Source organism: Pterocles gutturalis, unplaced genomic scaffold (assembly GCF_000699245.1).
Source record: "Pterocles gutturalis isolate BGI_N339 unplaced genomic scaffold, ASM69924v1 scaffold4974, whole genome shotgun sequence".
Taxonomy (NCBI): Eukaryota; Metazoa; Chordata; class Aves; order Pterocliformes; family Pteroclidae; genus Pterocles; species Pterocles gutturalis.
The window spans coordinates 26,599-45,491 of record NW_010127950.1 but is presented as its reverse complement, the minus strand read 5'-3'; the positions used below and the strand labels follow the sequence as shown (position 1 = coordinate 45,491).

At 48.9% G+C, this 18,893-nt stretch overlaps 1 protein-coding gene across 1 annotated transcript in view; it reads right to left on the bottom strand.

The window, feature by feature from the left end:
- Positions 1-16,633: 16,633 nt before the first annotated feature.
- USO1 (USO1 vesicle transport factor) overlaps positions 16,634-18,893 on the bottom strand; it is a gene marked incomplete at its 5' end in the record, with an annotated part of 28,779 nt that continues 26,519 nt past the window's right edge. The window contains 3 exons of the mRNA XM_010079436.1: positions 16,634-16,711; positions 17,109-17,324; positions 17,645-17,743. Coding sequence (XP_010077738.1) covers positions 16,634-16,711; positions 17,109-17,324; positions 17,645-17,743 — 393 coding nt within the window. The remainder of the gene's footprint in view (positions 16,712-17,108; positions 17,325-17,644; positions 17,744-18,893) is intronic.

The window sequence follows — 18,893 nt, the reverse complement described above, 5'->3', positions numbered from 1 at the left end:
AGACCCTTATGGCCAGCCAAGGCTGGGAGAAGTGGGATCCGAAACCAGCTCTGGAGCACTTGGGCTGTGGCCTGCGGAGGAGCAGCTGCCCGCTGGGGTGCTGATCATGGGAAGGGCAGACCCTGGAAGGAGCCACCGCCAGCAGCACCTCAGTGTGTCAGCACAAAGCACCCGGGCACCTGGCTCTGGTGACTCACTGTGACAGCAAATGTGCCCTTCTGCATTAGAGACAGACTCTGGTGATCGGGCCCCAAAGACAAGCAGCGGCTGTCCCCAGGGCTGCCCGCGAGCCCGCAGCAGCCGTGCTGTGCACCAGGCGAGGAGGTGAGCGTGGAGGACGCCAGGCGGTTCTCAGGGGTCTGTCCAGACCAGCGCTGCGGCACTGGGATCTGAGACTTTTTCCCAGGGCAGGTTAAAGCCGGACAGAAGTCAGCATTAAAGACAGATCCAGAGATAAAAAAGCTCAGCTTTACATACATTTACTTTGCCACATCATTCACAAACAAACTTTGATCTTGAGTCATCTGTTGCTGTAATTACTGAAAGATGGTTGATGCAAACACACTTCCCAGTGTGGCTGGGTCACTGCAGTGGGGACCTGCTTGCTCTAGCGCTGACCCAAGCCTGCGTTCCCATTCCTTTCTCTGTTCAAAGGGCTTCATGCTGTGGGTTTTCCAACAGGTGACTATTCTTTGGATATGAAACCTTCTTGACCAGCAGTCAGTTAGCCCTTTCCCACGTGTACGAAGCAGTTGCCATGGAAAGAGGCTCTGGTGTAAGGGAGAGCTATAGGCTCTTGAGAGCTCATCACGGGCAGACAAACTACTGAGCCATGCCTGGAGGTAGCTCAGGATCAGACAGTTCGGGCGCTTATCTGCGGATGATCGCTGCACCTTTTGATGTTCCCCTGCTGCTGTTTGGACAAGCCCATTCAGGAGCTGTTCCAGAAAAGTAACTCCACTTTACGGTTTTAGCAAAGACAGGATCTTTATGTAAACATGCCTTCAATAAAACAGGTGCATTTTATCTCCTGCAGCTCCCTACCTCACAGCGTGCCTCCGCCAGCAGGGTCAGTGCTGTGTGCCTCCCGCTGCTCCCTGCGTGCGGATGGCATTCCCAAGGGACAGGCCACAACTTGCAGTCCTTGTCTTTGATGCTGCCTGCAGGCTGCAGAGGATATGCCGATGCGGGGAAGAAATTGCTGCTTCATGAAAAAGGGAGAAGGATGACAACAGCAGAAGCCTATAACCTGTTGGGGACAAGAGGGAAAGGGGGTACATCAGTGACTCTTGTCTCCCTTGAGCTGGCATGCAACTGTCATTCCAGGGGCTGGAGTTTAGTCTTCATTGAACACAGCTGTGGACTCCAAAGCATTTCACAGAGGAGCCAGCACTGTCAGGTTTTGTTGTGAGATACGGGTACCAACACGGCTCCTGTAAACAGCCAGCATTAGGAAAATCAGCTGCACAAGCCCAGCGGCGTGGGCTGCTGAGTGGCAGGGTCGCATCTGCGGAGAGTCTGTAGGGCTGGCTCAGACACAGGCCCACGTGTCCCTGAAGGCCACCTGAGATAGAAATAGTGTTGCTCGTTCCAGAGACAGGACCAGAATGAGATGCAAACATCTCTGGGCGGAGCACAGAAGGGACAGGAAGACCTGTGGGCACACCACTCAGACATAGGGTCTTCCTTTAGTAACCACCTGAATGTTCAAACACTTCCAGCAAAATATTCCTCTCCATCTCGGGCTGGATATCTCGGTGCAAAGGTCTTTCACCTACTAAGCATGATGAAAGCTTGCAGAGAGACTTTGCAGAGCATGACAGCGCTTTTACCCCGGGTGGAAAGGAGGATTTGGCCCCGGTTGTTTTCTGTGGGGAGGGAGGAGGAGTTTTAATGAGGGGAGACCAGGCGCTGCTGCCTTCCTGGAGTTTGGTGTGTGATATCCCACTAAAGTTAGAAATCACCTTGCTCCTCTCTGAACTTGCTGCTCTTTCTGTCTTTTCATGCCACTAGCAGGAGTGACATCAGAGGCACTGAGTCATGAGACTCTGCCACGTTCGCCCAAATGCTGTGCCCTCTGGTCTTTCAAAAAAAACCTTCCTAAAGCAGGTCTCTGTCACCCGAGTTAAAGGGCAGTTTACCAATGTAGTCCATTGCCAATCAGGAAAGGAGGGGGATTTTTATTGGTTTTATCAGCTTGCATTTTGCCATATCGGTGGTTTCCGTTTCCACTTACTGTCCCTGCAGTTTCACGTGCTCCTAGGGCAGTTACAGTCAGATTATATATGTTAGCAGTTGCCACATGGTGATTTGACTTAAACAAATAACGCAACAAGTAGCACACAGGAAATGAGAAGAGAAAATATTTATGGGAAGTGTAATTTTGGAAAAACAGACTACTTACTTAGTGAAGTTTGCTTCATATACTCTGTTTGGAGGCTCTTCTGCTTATATCTCACGTAATTTCTTAGGCAGGAGAAGGGGGAATTCCCCTGTGTATGTAACTATAAGTTTTTTACAATGAAACTACAGTAGAGGCTCAAATGCAAGTACAGACTTTGAAAGGTCAGGATTTCACAAGCAGAAGATCCATGCTGGAAATTCCAGGTTAATCCTCACTGTTGCAATGGTGAGACAATCTCTCAGAAGGGCCTTTTCCAGATCCCTTTGCCTTGGATCAAATCTGACTACCTCCTTCCAGTAGGTCACGAGCCCAGAAAGCCTGCAACTTGTCTCAGGCCTCGATACCTCCTTGGCATCCTCGAGCCTGAGCAAGGAAGCCTGGTTTATCTGTGATCTAGAGCTGGATGGGAGTTCCTCCCCTTCTGCCCCTGGCTTGAGGGTAGGGGTACCCAAAATCGTTCTGGTGTTGCAGTCCCTCTGCCTCAGGGAGGAGGCCGAGGGAGCTCAGGGTAGTTGTCAGCAGTCATCTCAAGCAAGCCCACAGGGGTATCAATCCAGCAACGCCACGGGTGCATCTGCTCATCAGCCAGCCTCTCGTCTTCCCAACCGCTCTCTCGTGCCTGCTATTCTTCCTCTTTCTTCTCTTCAGGTTTCCATTCCATAAGGACTGCTCCTCACCCTGCCTCCAAAGACTATAATTTTCATGCATTTCTTTGTGTTAAAATTTCCGTTTCATGGTTATGTTTAATGCTGTCTCAGATATTAAACGCTATATATCATTCCTGCCTTCTGACAGACTAGTATTTTCACCATTGTCAAAATGAAACACACCAATATTATGGCAACAAAGCAATTGCATTGTCAAAACAGAAAGTTCAAATTCTTTAGGATACCCGTTCTGTGGGAAATTGCCAGCTCTGGAGTGTTGCTCATGTCTGATCATGAGAAATGCTAGAAAGTCACTGCTGAATGAAGAAAAGGCTCCATAGACTTTACCCCTCCTGTTTTTCAGACATGTCCAGTGCCTGTGAACACAAAGCCCTGAACATGTATTGTATGGGTCCTTTCCAATTCAACTGCAGGTGGTTTCTGGAAGGAAGGAACAGCTGAGATCTCTCATTCCTGAAAATACATACTGTTGTACCTCACGTTGCCTTAGCGTCACCAAACTGCTGGGGTATTCCAAGCTAAATCTGACCTCTGTCTCTTCAAACATCAGCCTCACTAGAGCACATACATGTCTAACAGCCCACTTACCAGCTCCCTGGTAGGAAAGCAAGTGGAAAAGTACTGCCAGGAGAGACTTCCCTCACCCCCTCATCAAGGGCTGATGACACACCGTAGCACGCCTGGTATCCTCCGTTTCTCAAGCATCCTCTGCACTAGGGAGGGACCTCTTCGAAGTCTGCAATAGATGGAGCTGATAACGTGTGCCCACAGCAACTACAAGGAGTTGGTAGGTCACCGGAGGCATGGCTTAAGATGGCAGCATCCAGAATTATGTCACATTTACTTGATCCTTGTATCACCGCCTCGATTGCAGAAAAAAAGATAGGATCAAAGCATCTGTAACCTGTACCCTTGTGAAGGACTGTAAGGAATACTGGTTTTTAGGTCACAAAGCAAGTAATTATATCCCAAGAGGAAATTGCCCAAATATTTGCAATGTGTTGTTGCTTTTCTTAATTTCACCTTCTTGATGCATCAGTTCCAAAGGGTCAATTATGTTTCCAAAAGATAAATGTTTCTGCAATGATACTGGGTCCACAGTTAAACTAAAATGTGCCCTACGATCTGTCACTTGACTATGGGAAATGCTTGTGGGCATGGGTAAGACAGGCCAGGTAACCCTTGAGCATCCTACCTAATGACTGCCTTTCATTTCAGTTAATTGCTGCTCTGCTTTGAGAAGCACCACGGCTTTCTCAGCCTACCAGAGAGCCAAGCTTTCAGCCTCTGCTCCATGCCGCGATCATTTCCCCCTCTCCCAGGGGCCAGAGGCCAGTGGAGTAGCAGAGCAAGAGTCCTTTCCCTCTTGTTTCTGCTCTGCCTGTTTAGTTGGTGGGATGGGGCCATATCCAGCCAGATGTGCATCTCACGCTGGCCTCACTGGATGTGAGTAGTCCAGCTTCCGAAACGAGTAACGCTGCTGGGGAGAAGTGATACACAGCAGCTCACTCTGCAGAACTGCATGGCACCGCTCTGGGGAGCTCTGCAACCCTTCTGCAGCCTCTGCTTTGAGGCCTGCTGCTCCAGCCTCTTTCATCAGTATTTGCTTTGCTTCTAGAGCTTTCTCATGATTCATGAGGCTGTCGTGCTAGGAAGCAGAGGCAGGAGAAGCTCACCTGACGGCAGGAAAGAAGTGTTGGGCAGGTGGCATTCAGAGCTCCCACTCGAAGCCAGCCCTTCCCTACCAACAAGAAATCCTCCTGCTTTGAAGTTTGTTTGGAAAGCTTCAAAAATACTTAGTAATTGCCTTGCATAGGTGACTTGGGGTACGAGGAACACTTTGCAATGTAAATATGCTCCTTCAGTACACTGGAAATTAGATAACAAGACCGAGCTCATGCCTCTTGTAGGAAACACAGCTCATCACCACCACAGCCTCTTCTCCAGAGGCATGGAGTTATTCTTTTGCCTTTATTCATAGTGAGTGGTTTTGGTGCCAAAAAAATGACATGTGAAAATATGTACACTTGGTGTCTCTCTGATGGGTTTTATATTCCGTCTGTAGCACAAGCCGATGGCCTTTCTCCCAAAGAACTCTGAAATTCACCCAACCCAGTCCATGTTTGGCAGCAGACAACTAAAATAAGTTCCTGTTTCCCACCAAAAGCCTGCCTGGAAAGTGACAGGAGTACCTGGCCATTGCAGAGATAACAGTCCATGCCCATTCTGTCGCAGGGCCGAACCCACGGCTGTCAGTGCTGCTGCACGGAACCAGGAGCCGTGGCAGAGTCTCCAGAGGACAGGGAGGTCACATAACGCAACCAACTGTAATGGAGCCAGGTGCCAGATGGGAGAACGCCCATAAACCAGAAAATGTAAGTGATTGATTGTTTCTACAAGATAAATACACCTAGAGTTAGCTGGAGCCAGTCTGAACTAACAAGGGCATGCCGGGGCAGGGGAGGTGTGTGAATAGGGAACGAAAAATTGACTGCTAGTAAGAGTGGGTGGATTTCAGAAAAGATGTGTTACTCTGGCAGATTCGTGCCAGGCAAAATGGAATGCCAGAGAGAAAAGCATGGGATTGTTGTCCCAGCCAGCTTCCTCCTTGTGAGCATTGGCCCTGTTTACAGCTGGTTTACCTTACCCATAAAATACGTACCTCTAGCTATTGCCTTGTAATCTTTGTTAGCTTTTGATCTCTGTGATGGAATAGTAAAGATGGGAGCAAAAACATTTGACTTAAGTAGCAATCCTCGACACATTGCAACCTGGTTCTACCAAGAAATTTAGCCCTCCTTGCAGCTCGGGGACAGAATTCCCTTTCCTTATCCCTCAGCCAGCCCCAAATGCCCTGAGACTGTGACCCAGCTGCCTGGAGAGGTACTGCCTGGCAGAAGTGCCGCCTTGACACCTGCGTCATGACAAAGTGACAATGACTCAAGGAGACCAGGATCAAGTTTTCAGAGAGGAGGGAGCCTACCAGTTAGAGGAAACCGGTCAGGGGAGATAGCAAGGGCTGATTTTTCACTCATCTGATAGCGTTGCTGTAGAACTAAGGGAATGAACGTCACTCACATTCAGTCATTTGCAAATAATCAGCCTAAAGTAAACCATCCCCAGTTACTTCTCCTTCAGGTGTAGGCAACTTCCAGGTCCTGGCTGGGTGGGGGATTTCCTGTCTGCGTTTAGTTTGTACCTCTTCCAAGGCTTGCGGTTTGCAGGGTGGTTCGTACCTTCCATTAACACCTGCTGGATGTTTAACTCATTTTTAATTTTACAACTGGGGAAGTGAATCCTGACTTCTGCAACTGGCAGAATTCATCCTGGCAGCAGAGTCTGTGCTGCCTTCTTCTGCCTGCTGTGAGCCAGAGGGTTTGCTCGGTTTCATTCAGCTGAAAATTACCTTGGTAGTATAGAAAGGGAAAGCAAATAGATGGAAAGAAGGGGAGCAGCACAGGAGCAGTTTCCAAGTTATCTTTGTTGATTTGCCAGCAGGTTATGCAAAGCCTTACATTCTCTATGCGGACTCTAAAAAGCGCCCTCCACCCTCCCTTTCCTTTCTATTTACAAAGTAAAACTCATTAAATCTTCCCAGTCTACACATGAAGCTGACTCAAATGAGGCTGGATCACAGTGAGGAACCAAAATCTACCGGTGACCTGCCAGTATGTGTGAGTTCATGTAGTCAGTGGAAACTGGAAAGCATTAACTGACAGCATCCTAGTCCTAAGTCAAAGCTTCCACGTCTGATTTCCTTTTGCTAAATCCAGAGCAGGCTGATGTTGGCTTTTTTTCAGGATAAGCAAGTGTGTATATATATGTCTATATATAGGTATTTATACAGTATAGTGCAAAATGTATGTAATTGATTTTGTCGGTTTTTAGAAAACTATGAAGTCAGGTTTGGGAAAATATATACTCATTCAAGTTTCCTTACTGATACCAGGCATGACTCCAAAGTTCTGGCATTTTAGCAGCGCTCCCCACAGCAGAGCACAGCCCAGACCAGAGGACCCCAGGGCTGCAGTGGCCCTGAATGCCATCACAGTCTTTAGAGCTGTTGTGTCTGTGACTCTCGGGAGTCTTAGTGCCTTCAGGAAAATGAAAGCTATGAAATAGGGAGGCAGAAATGCTCCTTGTACTCTTACTCTATGCTCTTCTGTCAGCACGGGGCGTGCAGGGTGTCGGTATGAGGCCATACGACCTGTATGTCTGTATTCTGCCGTGGCTGGAAGTGTCTAAGGAAAACCTCCGCCCTTTGGGGCTGGGGCAGCGGGAGCACGGTTGAGTCAAAGACCAGCTCCGGGCGCTGAGGTCTGGGTGGCATGAGAAGGCAGCAGGATCTGTCCCAGCAGCCCAGGGTTCCTGCGGGCCTTTGTTCACACGCACCAAATGTCTGGTTCCCCCCGCCGCTGATGGTGATGGGACAAAACTCAGCTCCACACAAAACAAACACCACGGCGGAAGCTGGGATTTTACAGAATACCTCCCGCTGCCGAGATCTCCCAGGAGATTGCTTGCCGTTTACTCAGTAGACAGGGCTTGTCTTTGCCCATTTGGGGTTGTGCCAGGCACGCTCAGGCACCGGCTGCTGCCCGCTGCTCCGACATGCTGGCTGCCATCCGAGATGCTACAAGAGCCCAGCTTGTGTGGAGCCAGCTCCTTCCTCCCTCATTTGCCTTCTGCTTTGAGCCAGAAACATGCATCAGCCAGGACCTCTCGTGTTTTCTGGTCTTGGCTGGGCTGTTGGAGGGGCTGGGCAGCACGGGGCCACGCACAGGCCACACAAATGGCATTGTCCTTAGGCCACAGCTGCACGGTGGTCCCCACTTCTGTCCCCATTAGGTGGCTTTGCCATCACACCAGCGACCCTCTCTCTTCTGGTCTTTCTTGTTCTTTGGACAAAAAACCGAAAGAGGAAGGGCTGAAACTCTTTTGCCCTGTACTCACCTATGTCTGAGGAAACTCAAAAGCACATGTAGGGCACATGCGTGGTTTGAGAGCTTGTAAGAGAGAGGCCATTGCAAATGGGGATTTCCCTCCTGAGGGGTCTAGGACTCGGGTGTTTCTCTGGGGCATAGGCAGATGCAAGACGTGCACACACCTGGAAATCTGACTGGAAACCCACAGTCAGAGATGCAGGGAGAAGCTGAGTGTGGGCTTCACACTGCGAGAGCTCTCTTCCCTCCGAGCTTGCTCCTTCCTTCCAGGCAGCACCTCAGCCTCTAGCAGCTGTGGGTCACAGGCAGTGTATGTCAGCAGTTGGGGCAGCCCCTGGGAGCTTCAGCCAGCTCAGGCACATTGCTGAATACCAGGTGCAACAAACACGTAGAAGCACATCTCCACCAGCATCCTCTAAGGAAACGAGTTCTGCTTTCCCCTGCTGTCACAGGACTGGACGTAAGGAGCGGCTTTGGCAGAAAGCAGGAATCTTCTGGGCAGTTCCTGGTCTCAGGCTGACTTATAGCAGCTGTCAGTCCTGTCATCTTCTCTGAGATGGAAAGATGTGCTGCATCATCAATCCTGCGGCCCTGACACTTCACTTGGGAGATGCTTCAGGGAAATACAGAGCAAATCTGCAAGTACCAGATATTTGTAGATAGGTCATTCCTGAAACAGCAGGCACCTGGAAGCAACTGTTTTGACTAATGTCCTGCTGCATACCGTGAAGCAACAGGTAAGAAAGAATAACAGTCATGTTATCTGCTCCATCAGAAGTCGGCACAAAGCTCTGATGATGAGCTGGGAGCGTCACCAGGAACATTCGAGCAAGAGTTGAAGGTTGAGGAAAAATATTGTATAGCCAGCCCTGTTGTAAAAGCTCCATTTCAAGGGTAAAAGCAGAAATGGGGGGGAATTTCTCACTTCATCTTTTCTGCTGTCTGCTGAAGGTCAAAGCAGGAGGTTTCCAGAGGAAAGGGCAGACGTGACTCAAGAGTATATGGAATTTCACCAGGAAATGGTCTCAAGTCCCCCAGTAATCACATCAGAGCACTTCACGCACGGCGCTGAGCCCAGCTCAGACACTCGCACGCTCTCTGTGTGCGCAGGATGACCAAGCCAGTGGTTTGTACGGATGATGCAACCAGCCTGAGAGTGCACTTCCAGAGCACAGCCTTGGATCAGGGGCATATTTTTGAAGTTGTCAGGTGTCTGACATACCTGCCGTAAGTCCAGCTGCTTCTGTGAACTTGCAAAGCACACAATAAGTTGTGACACTTCTTGTCGTTGGGGTGGCCCTTCAAGGCCACCCACTTGGCCACAGCCAGAAAAACACAGCAGTGCTGGCAGGACTGCTTGGTAGCATCTGTAATTCAGGGAATAGTAATGCTGAGTCCTCGAGTATGCACAGAGATGGGAAGGACGGCCACGTGCGCAGTGTCACAGGCACGGCCAGCCAGTGCAGGCAGGACAACCTGCAGCAAAAGGGACCTCAGTGCAGTGGTGGCACATGGCCACAGCCCGTGTACGCTGGCTTCAGCAGCACAGGACATGCGATAGCATCAGTGACATGTCACTCTTCAGCGTATTTTAAAACAAGCCAAACACATAGATGTCTATACTGTATCCAGCTGCAGTGGGTGAGGGGGAAACGCCACAAACACAACGCACAGGTGATGAGGGCAAAGCACGATCTGGGAACAACAGTCTGAGGGTCCTTGTTTGCTCCATTTCCCTTTGGACATGCGCTTGTGTGTGTGGGAAATAGGCAGCCACGTGGGCTGGAGAAAAGATGCCTCTAAATCTGGTCTGGGATTAAGAATAACGTGCTGAAAATATTGTTGGGAATGAGGGTGTAATGTCCCTGCTGAGAGCTTCTAGCCTCTCCGTGAAAGGTGCTCGTTATCCTTCTCATACAACAGAGCAGAACACTGGGGACAGAAGGAGCAGTTGCTCTCACAGGGTGGGAGGCCAAGATGGGGTGGGAGGCCAGAGAGCAGGTAGAGGCCAGAGTGAGGGGAGGCTGAGAAGGGGTGGGAGGCTGGAGGGTGAGTAGAGGCCAGAAGAAAGTGGAGGCTGGGAAGGGGGGGAGGCTGCAGGAGGAAGGCAGACCTGCTAGGGCTGCCCAGGACGTGGCAAGGCTCCCAGGAATTCAAGTCTCTTCAGACCCCAGTCCAAACCCCATTAATTTTTGGCATGGCAGCCAGTCCTGCAGCTACACATGTGCTTAGAGAGCCTTTGAAAAGCAGGTAGACGGGGCCCTGCCAGGAAGAGCAGTGAGTAATCGGCTAGCTGAAGCCCAGGTTGCTCAGAGTGGAAGCCTGAGAGTGGAAGCTCAGAGTGGTACCAGTTGCCCAACCATCACCCCCTTCCTTCCCATTGAAGTGCACAGCGTGCGAGATAAGATCAGCTCCAGAAAGCTTATGACCAAAGGTTGAGTGTAGGTGTCTGAGAGATTTTTAAAAAAACAATAGAGAAAGTTTGTTCTTATCCAGGCGGATTTCCTGGCGTGATGAGTGAGCCTGGCATGTTTCTACTCTACCTTTGGCATATGCCTGTGCATCTGGGCTCACTGACGCAACCCCATCCATTTCTGCTGAGAAGGGATCAGTTACCCTTATGTGTAGATGTGGTGCTTAGGGACATGGCTTAGTGAGTTAGGTGGTGTGGGTTGACGGTTGGACTTGGTGATCCTTGAGGCCTTTTCCAACCTTAATGATTCTATGATTCTACTCTGTTACAACCTACTCTGTCCTTGCCTCCTTGTCCAGACATAGCACCAGCCCTTGTGCACGTTCGCTGTGCCCTCTCTGGGATGGCTACACTGGAGGGAGCTGGGCAGGACTAACCTGCGTGGGGAGCATCTTGCTGCTGTCACCTTGGGGGTACCGTACTTGCTGCGTTTGCTTGTTGCTCTGGCCCATAACCAACTACCTCCTACCACAGGCAGCTCCATTAAATTGAACCTTTGGCACCCTCATGTATTCCTGTACTTGCATGTCGCTGTGACCAGCCAGAGAAGCCCTTCGCACATTCACCAGGTGTCCTAACATATGATGTCTTCTCTGGCCACCTGGAAAAATGTTTTTCCGATCAACAGACGTTTGGCAGAACAGCTCCCTCCAAAAAGAAAACAAAAAACAAAGAAACAGATTTCTGCATTTAAACCATTCAGGCAGTCCATTCCAGTTCCTGGCGTTTGTGTGAGTGGAGAGACATTGACATATTTTATCCTGAAAAATGTGGAAGTGTTTAATTTGATGAAGCATTCTTTTTTATTTCCAGATTTTTTTCCATTTTGTGTTTTAAAACAGCTTAGAAACCTTTACCGAGGTATCTCAAACACTTTTGCCTGCCAGGCACACCCTGTGTGATCTCAAGCATGCCGATATTTCCGGTCAGATAAAGGTTTTCCTTCAACCTGGGTGATTTTTACTAACTCCTTGATTTAGCGAGACATGAGTAAACAAGCAGCCCTGCAGTCACCTTGCCATGAACTCAGGAGCAGCGATGTAAGGAAAAGGAGCCAGAGGGGAGGAGAGAGGATGGGAGGGCAGCACGGTGCCCGAGCTTGTCCTCGGGCTGGCAGCTAGCTGTGCCTGCCTTCTCACCTGCATCTCCCAGGAGCCCCACAGCCTCCTGAAAGGAGCAGCAGAGATGTTGGCTCCATATCCCCATATAGCACCATATGCATTGGTGAAGTTTGCAAAAGCCCAGGAGAGTAAGTTGCGTGGAGGCTGAGGCGAATGAAGCCACTCCTCTGCAGAGGTCGCACAGTGGATCACTGGTGAAACAGGTCTTTTGACTTGGTCCAGCTCTTGGACTCTGTTACTTCTGAATTGATGAGCAGACAGACAGGCCTTCAGGTTTCCACGTGCGTCACCACACTGCAGAATTAAAGTTTGTGAGGTTTGAACCCACCCGGCACAACGCTGGCTTCAGCTTTACACCTGGAGCATAAACAGGTTCTTTCTGTTCCACCTGAGGAGCAGGGACAAGGGGACTGAGCAGCTGCCAGGTACGCTCGTCTTTACTGGGGAATTCAGCAGAAGAGCCGTGTTTGCTGCTTGACAAGTACACAGCAGAAACCCCAGGATTTCAGAGGCAGGAGCACAGTCAGAAGGAGGCTGTGCCAGCTGCTAGAAAGTATTTTGGGTTGAGAATTGCCAGACGTAGGTAGCAGGAGAGTAAGTTATATTACAGCTGCTTGCCCTACAGCCCTGTTTGAAACCCAAAGCAACCACTGGGTTAGTGTGGAACCCTTCCACTGGCTCCTGTGGCCAGGCTGGAGCTCAGGATGCTTCAGCTGGGTTTCCGAGCCATGCGTGTGAGGACCATGACCTCTGGTGGCCAGCCAGAGCTGGCAAATGTCGGGGTAGCTGTTAGGAAAGCCTTCCCCAGGATGGCTGGTAGGCCCAGCTGGCTATGGAGCCCTGCCTAAGGAGAAACAAGATCTCACTCATTACCTTGGCGTCCTTTTTCCCTCCCAGCCGCACGCATGCCCTCCCGAGCCAGCAGGCGAAGAATGCAGCCTGCAGCAAACCCGCTGGCCCTTGCATCATCATTTTTGGGGCTGAAAGCATGCAGAGGAGAGTCTGGGGTCCCCCAGGAGGGCAGGTGGAGCCACAGCTTGCAACTTTGCGCTGTACTTACCCAACTTGTTCATGTCACGGGTGATGAACATTGGGCTGTATTTTGGTGTCAGTTTAGACTGAATCTCATTGTGAGCATTCAGCAGGCTTGTAGTGATAGCTTAAACAAGGCTGTGTCTCAGGACTCCCTTAATTACCGGAGAAACCCCATTTCTCCTTTGCCTTGGGGAGCTCTGGGAACCCCTCATTGGTGGTGAAACTTCAATGAGAGACTTCTCGCTCTCTGGATGTGGGGCATTGTCCTCCCATGCCAACTGTCTTAAAGAGGGAGGAGGCTGCAGAGCCAGGCACATAGCCGTACCGCCCAGTTGATTTTCTTGATGGTGGTTCCAGGCAGGGCCGGGGACTTGCAGGAAAGTCAGACTGTTCTGCCCTTGCCTAAATGGAGCCGCAGCAACAGCAGCATCAGAAATGGTTCATTGCTGTAGCATGGGCCTGATTCTGGGACCTGCATGCTCGGTGCCAGCCCTGTGAGCTGGGAAGTGCCTCTCACCTGCTCCGTCACGTAGCCTGGACACCCCGGGTCAGTAAGGAGATACCGATCTGGCTGCAACGGCCACGGCGGCTGAGATGGCTGGAGGGAGCCTCAGCTGTCCTGCGCCTCGGGTCTCGCCGGCGATCAGGGCTAACTCATTTGTCTTGGTGCTGAGCTGTCTGCCGCTTGTTCTCATGGGGGTCTGTAACACCAGCCCCAGTGCACGTGCTTTCCCAAGGGTCTCCCCGTGTGTAAACACACCGACCTGCAGAGCAACGGCTCTTCTTGTCCGGCACTAGTTATCTCCCTCCAATCAAGCCCGCTGTCTGCCCGTGATTTATTGTACTGCTTCTCGTGAAACACGTGCTGCTGCAAGCAACTGTTAACGACCAGACTGTCCCCTCTTTGCCCAGCAGTGACACTTTGGGCTTCAAGGCGCAACACCATGCGCCGGCGGTACATTCAGCCTTGGCCTGACCTTCACCATCAGCCTCAGGAGCTGAGCCTCTTGCATCACAGGTTGATCCTTTATCAAGAGCATTGTCATAAAGTTATTGGTTTCTCATATAAGTGGTACAAAGTAATCACAGGCTTGTGCAGACCCATTTAAACGTGGGGTTTGCTTCCTTGGCAACCAGTTTCCTCCCCAAGTCAGTTTCCAGTCTCTCCCCATTCAAACTTTCTCTTATTCCTTTAAGAAAGGGAGACATTTTCTCTAGTAAAGTATTTACAAAAAACAATCTCTTAAGCCTCTATGCACTGCTGAACACTTTGTTTGGATTTTATTTTCTAGGAAGAACTTCACACAACTGAAGAGGGTTTGGCAACTTTTGAGCCTGCGGAAGAGCAGCGGCAGGCAGAGGCTGTGTGACACAGGTAAGGCTGCTTTTGCTTCCCTGAAGTCCGTACTTTGCAAACAACTGATCCAGAAGATGGTGTAGCAGCTGTCTTAAAGGAATTACAAAGACTTCCCGTGTTCAGAAAAGGCAGTGCTGGACCTTCCCTGAAAACGTTTGCAGTGGGTGTATATGGCGGCACCCCCACTGCCTGGTCTGGACATGACCTCCAGGTGGGTTGCAGCACTCTGCTGTTAGCATACAATAATCAGAATTAGTTGCTTCTGCTCTTCCCTCCTGGTACTCTGCAGCTCAGCACCTCCCGGCCTGTTTATCTGTATCCAGGTCAGTATGTGCAGCAAGCAAGCTATCAGCGTCTGATGTATTTACCTCCTCACTATCAACTGCTTGCTTTGATAAAGAGAGTACATGGAAAGGATCCAAACCCTGCGCAGAGTGAGGAAAAACACCCTGTATTCATGATGTCCCAGTTATGATGGGACAAGGGAAGATTCCAGAAGAGCAAAAATAAATCTAATTTTCATGACACAGCCAAGAAAGCACAGCCAAGTGAATATCTTCCAGGCAAAGGCCACCCATTTTACGATCACGCATTATAATCCAGACACGTCTACGACCAGCAGGAAGATATACCACGAGGATGGTGCAATAAAATAATCAACAAAACAGGTTTTCTAATTGGGAAAAGCACTTTGAACAGGCTGCTTTAAAACCTGTTTGCAACCAGTTTGTCTGTCTCCTGAACTTCCTACCCCACCTAGTTATTTCTTCCTTCATTTTTTTTGCAATTTCAAACATTTTGAAGTTGCCTCCAAAAGGAAGAACTTCCCAAGCATAGCACTGCAGAGAACAGCAACAAAAGACTGTTGTGGCATACCGTCTTTCAGGAGTGGCACTGGTGTCCAGGGAAGGTTGCCAGATTAACAGCTCCTGATCAACTTTAGGCCAGACTACGAAGCACATGCCTTGTGCTTTCTCATACCAAGTCTGTGCTTATGCTTATTTTGCAGGTGATTCCATCTCATCAGCCTAAGGTTCGTTTATTTTCCCCTATCTTCCTTTCTCTGTTCCCTTTCCCTCTCCTCTGGAGAGGCACGCTTGCCTCCTAGGGTACGCTCGCCTACTGAAGAACAGATTACAGAAATGTCTATTTCTGCCCGCAGCATTTTGAGACCTCGCAGAAAGGCACCTAGAGGACAGTAACATCTGGGGCGATGTAAAAGGTGCATAGAATAGACAGAGAGCCTGCAAGGTCACAGATCAGCCAGCAAGACACAGGCAGGGAAGGGCAGATGGCCCCGCTGGCCCAGCTCTGCAGGTCACATCACCCTTCCCGCCTCTCCCTGCACAACAAAGGCTCAAGGCTTCCTAACACCACTCCTTCTCCACTGCCACTCATGCTCCCTACTGAAGGATCCAACACTTCCACAGAAAAGCACTTTTGTGTATGAGGTGACTTTCCTTCTTCGTCTTTCTCAAATTATCATTTGATGAAGGAATGACTGTATTTAAAAAAATAAAAGCTCTAAGGAAGTGAAGCAGCTACTGAAGTCTGTATCAGGGAAAAATGCAAAAACTGACCCAGCATCCCTCTGTACTCGTGTGATAAGAACCCCTGTACAGGGTACATTGCTACTTTCACCTGCCACCCTAGGCTGGATTTTAGACAATTTTCTATGGGTATAAAACATACTTTATTAAAACAGGACAAGAGAATTAAATGAGTACTAAGTGGACAAACCTATTTTTATTACCAAAAAATGAAATTGATGCATTTACTGTATTCAGTTTTTTCTTTTAAAATTTTATCTTTTATTCACTTGTCAAGAGCCAATAAGTTATATAAATCATAGCAGTTTTAATTTCCTTACTGAAGTAGTCAACAAGATTTTTACTTATTTTTATGCTGAGGTGGTAGCACGTTAGATCTTTAGAAAGAGCGTAATGGTCTCTGTTTTTCCAAAGATTCTTCTTAAAAACGCTACCTGTCTTGTGCAGGTTTCCATGAAACCTCTTCCATGGTATTAGCGTTGCGTAGTGGTTCCCTCGGGTTCCCTCCAGGAGGTTCTCAGTGCAGCCGTACAGATGCCAAGGCACTCCACACTGTGCAGGTCCATTCGCACCTCGAGAACCAGCCCAGGAGGCCAGCGAGGGGCCAGCGCACGCCGCAGCCACCCCCAACCCTTCCTTTAAAGGAAGCCACGAATTACACTGATGCTCCATGCTGAAGGCAGAGGCAATGATTCCATTTGACAGATGTTAAACCAAATACTTTTGTATTTAATTAAGAGTTCCAGAAGGTTAAAACTGTAGACAAATGCACAGAACTTCTGTCAATGACAATGAACCGAGGCAGCAACATTGCCATCCCCATGTTTTAAACAGTGTCTAAAGCAACTTCTAAACAAGTACAGTTTGGGATACTGATGTATAACTTAAACAGTGATTGTTGTTTGCTTTACCTAGCATGAAGGGTTTTCAAACACTTCAGTAACTTATAACTAGTTCCACAGTTGCCGTTTTCCCGTCTGCTGCTCACTAGCAGATGTTTTGCTTTGTATACCAATAATAGATTTTTTTCTTCCCCCCAATAACAATGCAATCTAGTTTTCATGGTAACACACAAAAGCATTCTAGTCTTGCTCCTCTTCATCCCCATCCTCATCTTCATCGCCTTGATCTCCAGATTCAATGTCATCTTCATCTTCAACCTGAAATGAGGAAAGATCTGTTGTGAGCAGTAAAATCCCTTATTCTGATCCAACCTGCTGAAGGCAACACAAATGCTGAGGGAGCAAAAAGAACCTTAAAGCTAACCTAAAATTATCCTGCTGTATCAATTAGCACTTGATAAAGGCAACTGTCATCTCATAATGTCACACAGCTTTTAACTTCGATGCTAAGGGTGGCTGACTGCTGAGAAGAGACAGTAACCATCTGTTACTGATGGCTGCCAACGCAGGCTCAGAAAGCAATTCTGGTAGATTCAACAGCCCTCTATTTAGAGGGAGATGGCTCACCAGACTCATTGGATCAAGTACTGCCATACCCAGAGCCCTCAGACCTGCCTCGGACACAAGAACTCACCTGACCCATTGTTTTGCTTACCGGTACACCAAGATCCTTCAATTTGATCTTCAGCGCGGATAGTTTCTGATCCTGGTCAGCCAGGAGCACCAGAAGATCATCCTGTTCTTTCTTTGATTCTGCAACTTCTTGCTGAAGTTTACTTTTCTCATCTTGCAAGATAGCAACCGTACTACTGGATGAATCCAGGTGCTCCTTTAGTGATGCCTTCTCCTCGGAAAGGGCTTTGACTTCATTCTAGCAACAGGAAAAATCCCACACCAAGGTACACCGTGAGCACAGGAACAGCTGAAGCCTTGTGTCCTACATCACTACCTGTAACAGCTCCAACCCCACCAAGTGCCTTGTGGCTGTGCTCCCACACACCTCCTTACTCAAACACCCTTATTACCAACCAAGAGTAAGGTAGTCTTAAACATCCAGCTTCCCTTACATAGCCTGAAACACGTAAGACGCTGTAGAAACACACCACCTCCACCCAAAGCCCTTCCTACTGTAGAAGTCCTCACTAAGGCTGAGTATCAAGTCACTTGGTTTGGTGTTCATCCACTACCGACCCTCAGTTCTTTTATTTCTTGCTCAAGTCGTCCCTCCACTTCAGAGTTCTCGACTGCTGTTGCACCGTTGCCTCCTAACATGGGATCTGCAGTTGCATTCTGTGGACAAGAAATTCAGGATCAGAGCACTGAATGCCGCACATAGAAAGGCAGCAAGCTAAAACATTATACAGTCAGTTGTAGAATTTAAAAGCATATCTTCTTACAGCGTGGCCAAGGTGTGGTAGCTATGCACATCCTGCACTGCAAGGCATCAGCAAACAGGTCTGTGCTTCTTGGGGTCTCAGTAAACACATACACACATGCACACAAAAAGAACACAAGGTGCAACCCCTGTTTCATGGAAGTTCCACTCTGAAGAGACTGTTAGTTGTTTGCGTTTTTTTCCCCCCTTGGCAGACCCTGCCTATTACAGGCCACCAGCTTTCACTCAGATGCTTCTTAAGTGCCAAAGACTTTTTTTATTAGGCTAAATATCAAAATCTTGTATGTGACTACTAAAAACAGCAACAGTTTAATCTCAGCCCCACCCAAACTTATCATTTGCAAAATGTGGCAGCTGTCTTTCAGCTAGAACTGCAGCGTGGCACGAATTCTGGATAATTGCTTCTCCCATTACCCCATGTTTAGGTCAGCTCTAGGATAAAGGCAGGCAGTCTGTAGCAGGACGGCAGTTAAGGGGCCTGACAGCTGGTGGCAGCAGGGACCACTTCAGCGTGCCTCTGCCTCCAGCATCCACACCAACACATGCGATGGCATCTGGTGTCAGAGCAGCTGAGACTTCTGACAGGGAAAGTTTAAACGCCTTCCTCTCTCAAATGATCTCTACATTAAGTTAAACATTTGATGTCTTCCCCCACACAAGTCCTCTTTCCTACAATGCCAAAATTAGAATTTAGTGCCCAAGTCAGAACAAACCAGCCACAAGCAAGAGTTTAAGTGAGTGCAGCCACCACCCACCAGCTACCCTGTCTTCATTAGAGCAGAGCACACAGGAGCTACTCCTGTTCCACTGGAGCACCAAGCAGCACAGGTTGTTCGCATGGCCCACGCTCCCGCACCTGTATCTATTGGCTCTGCTGTGGAAAAGTCTGTAACATTTTCATGCAACTCGCTGTTGAAGTGCTCTAGCTCAACATTCACTTTCTAATGCCATCAGCTAGTTCTGAGGACAGAATCACATTTATTTAGTTATTCTCTATGGCTTTATTAGCAAATCTTTTCAATATGCAGTGAAATGAAGCTCTGA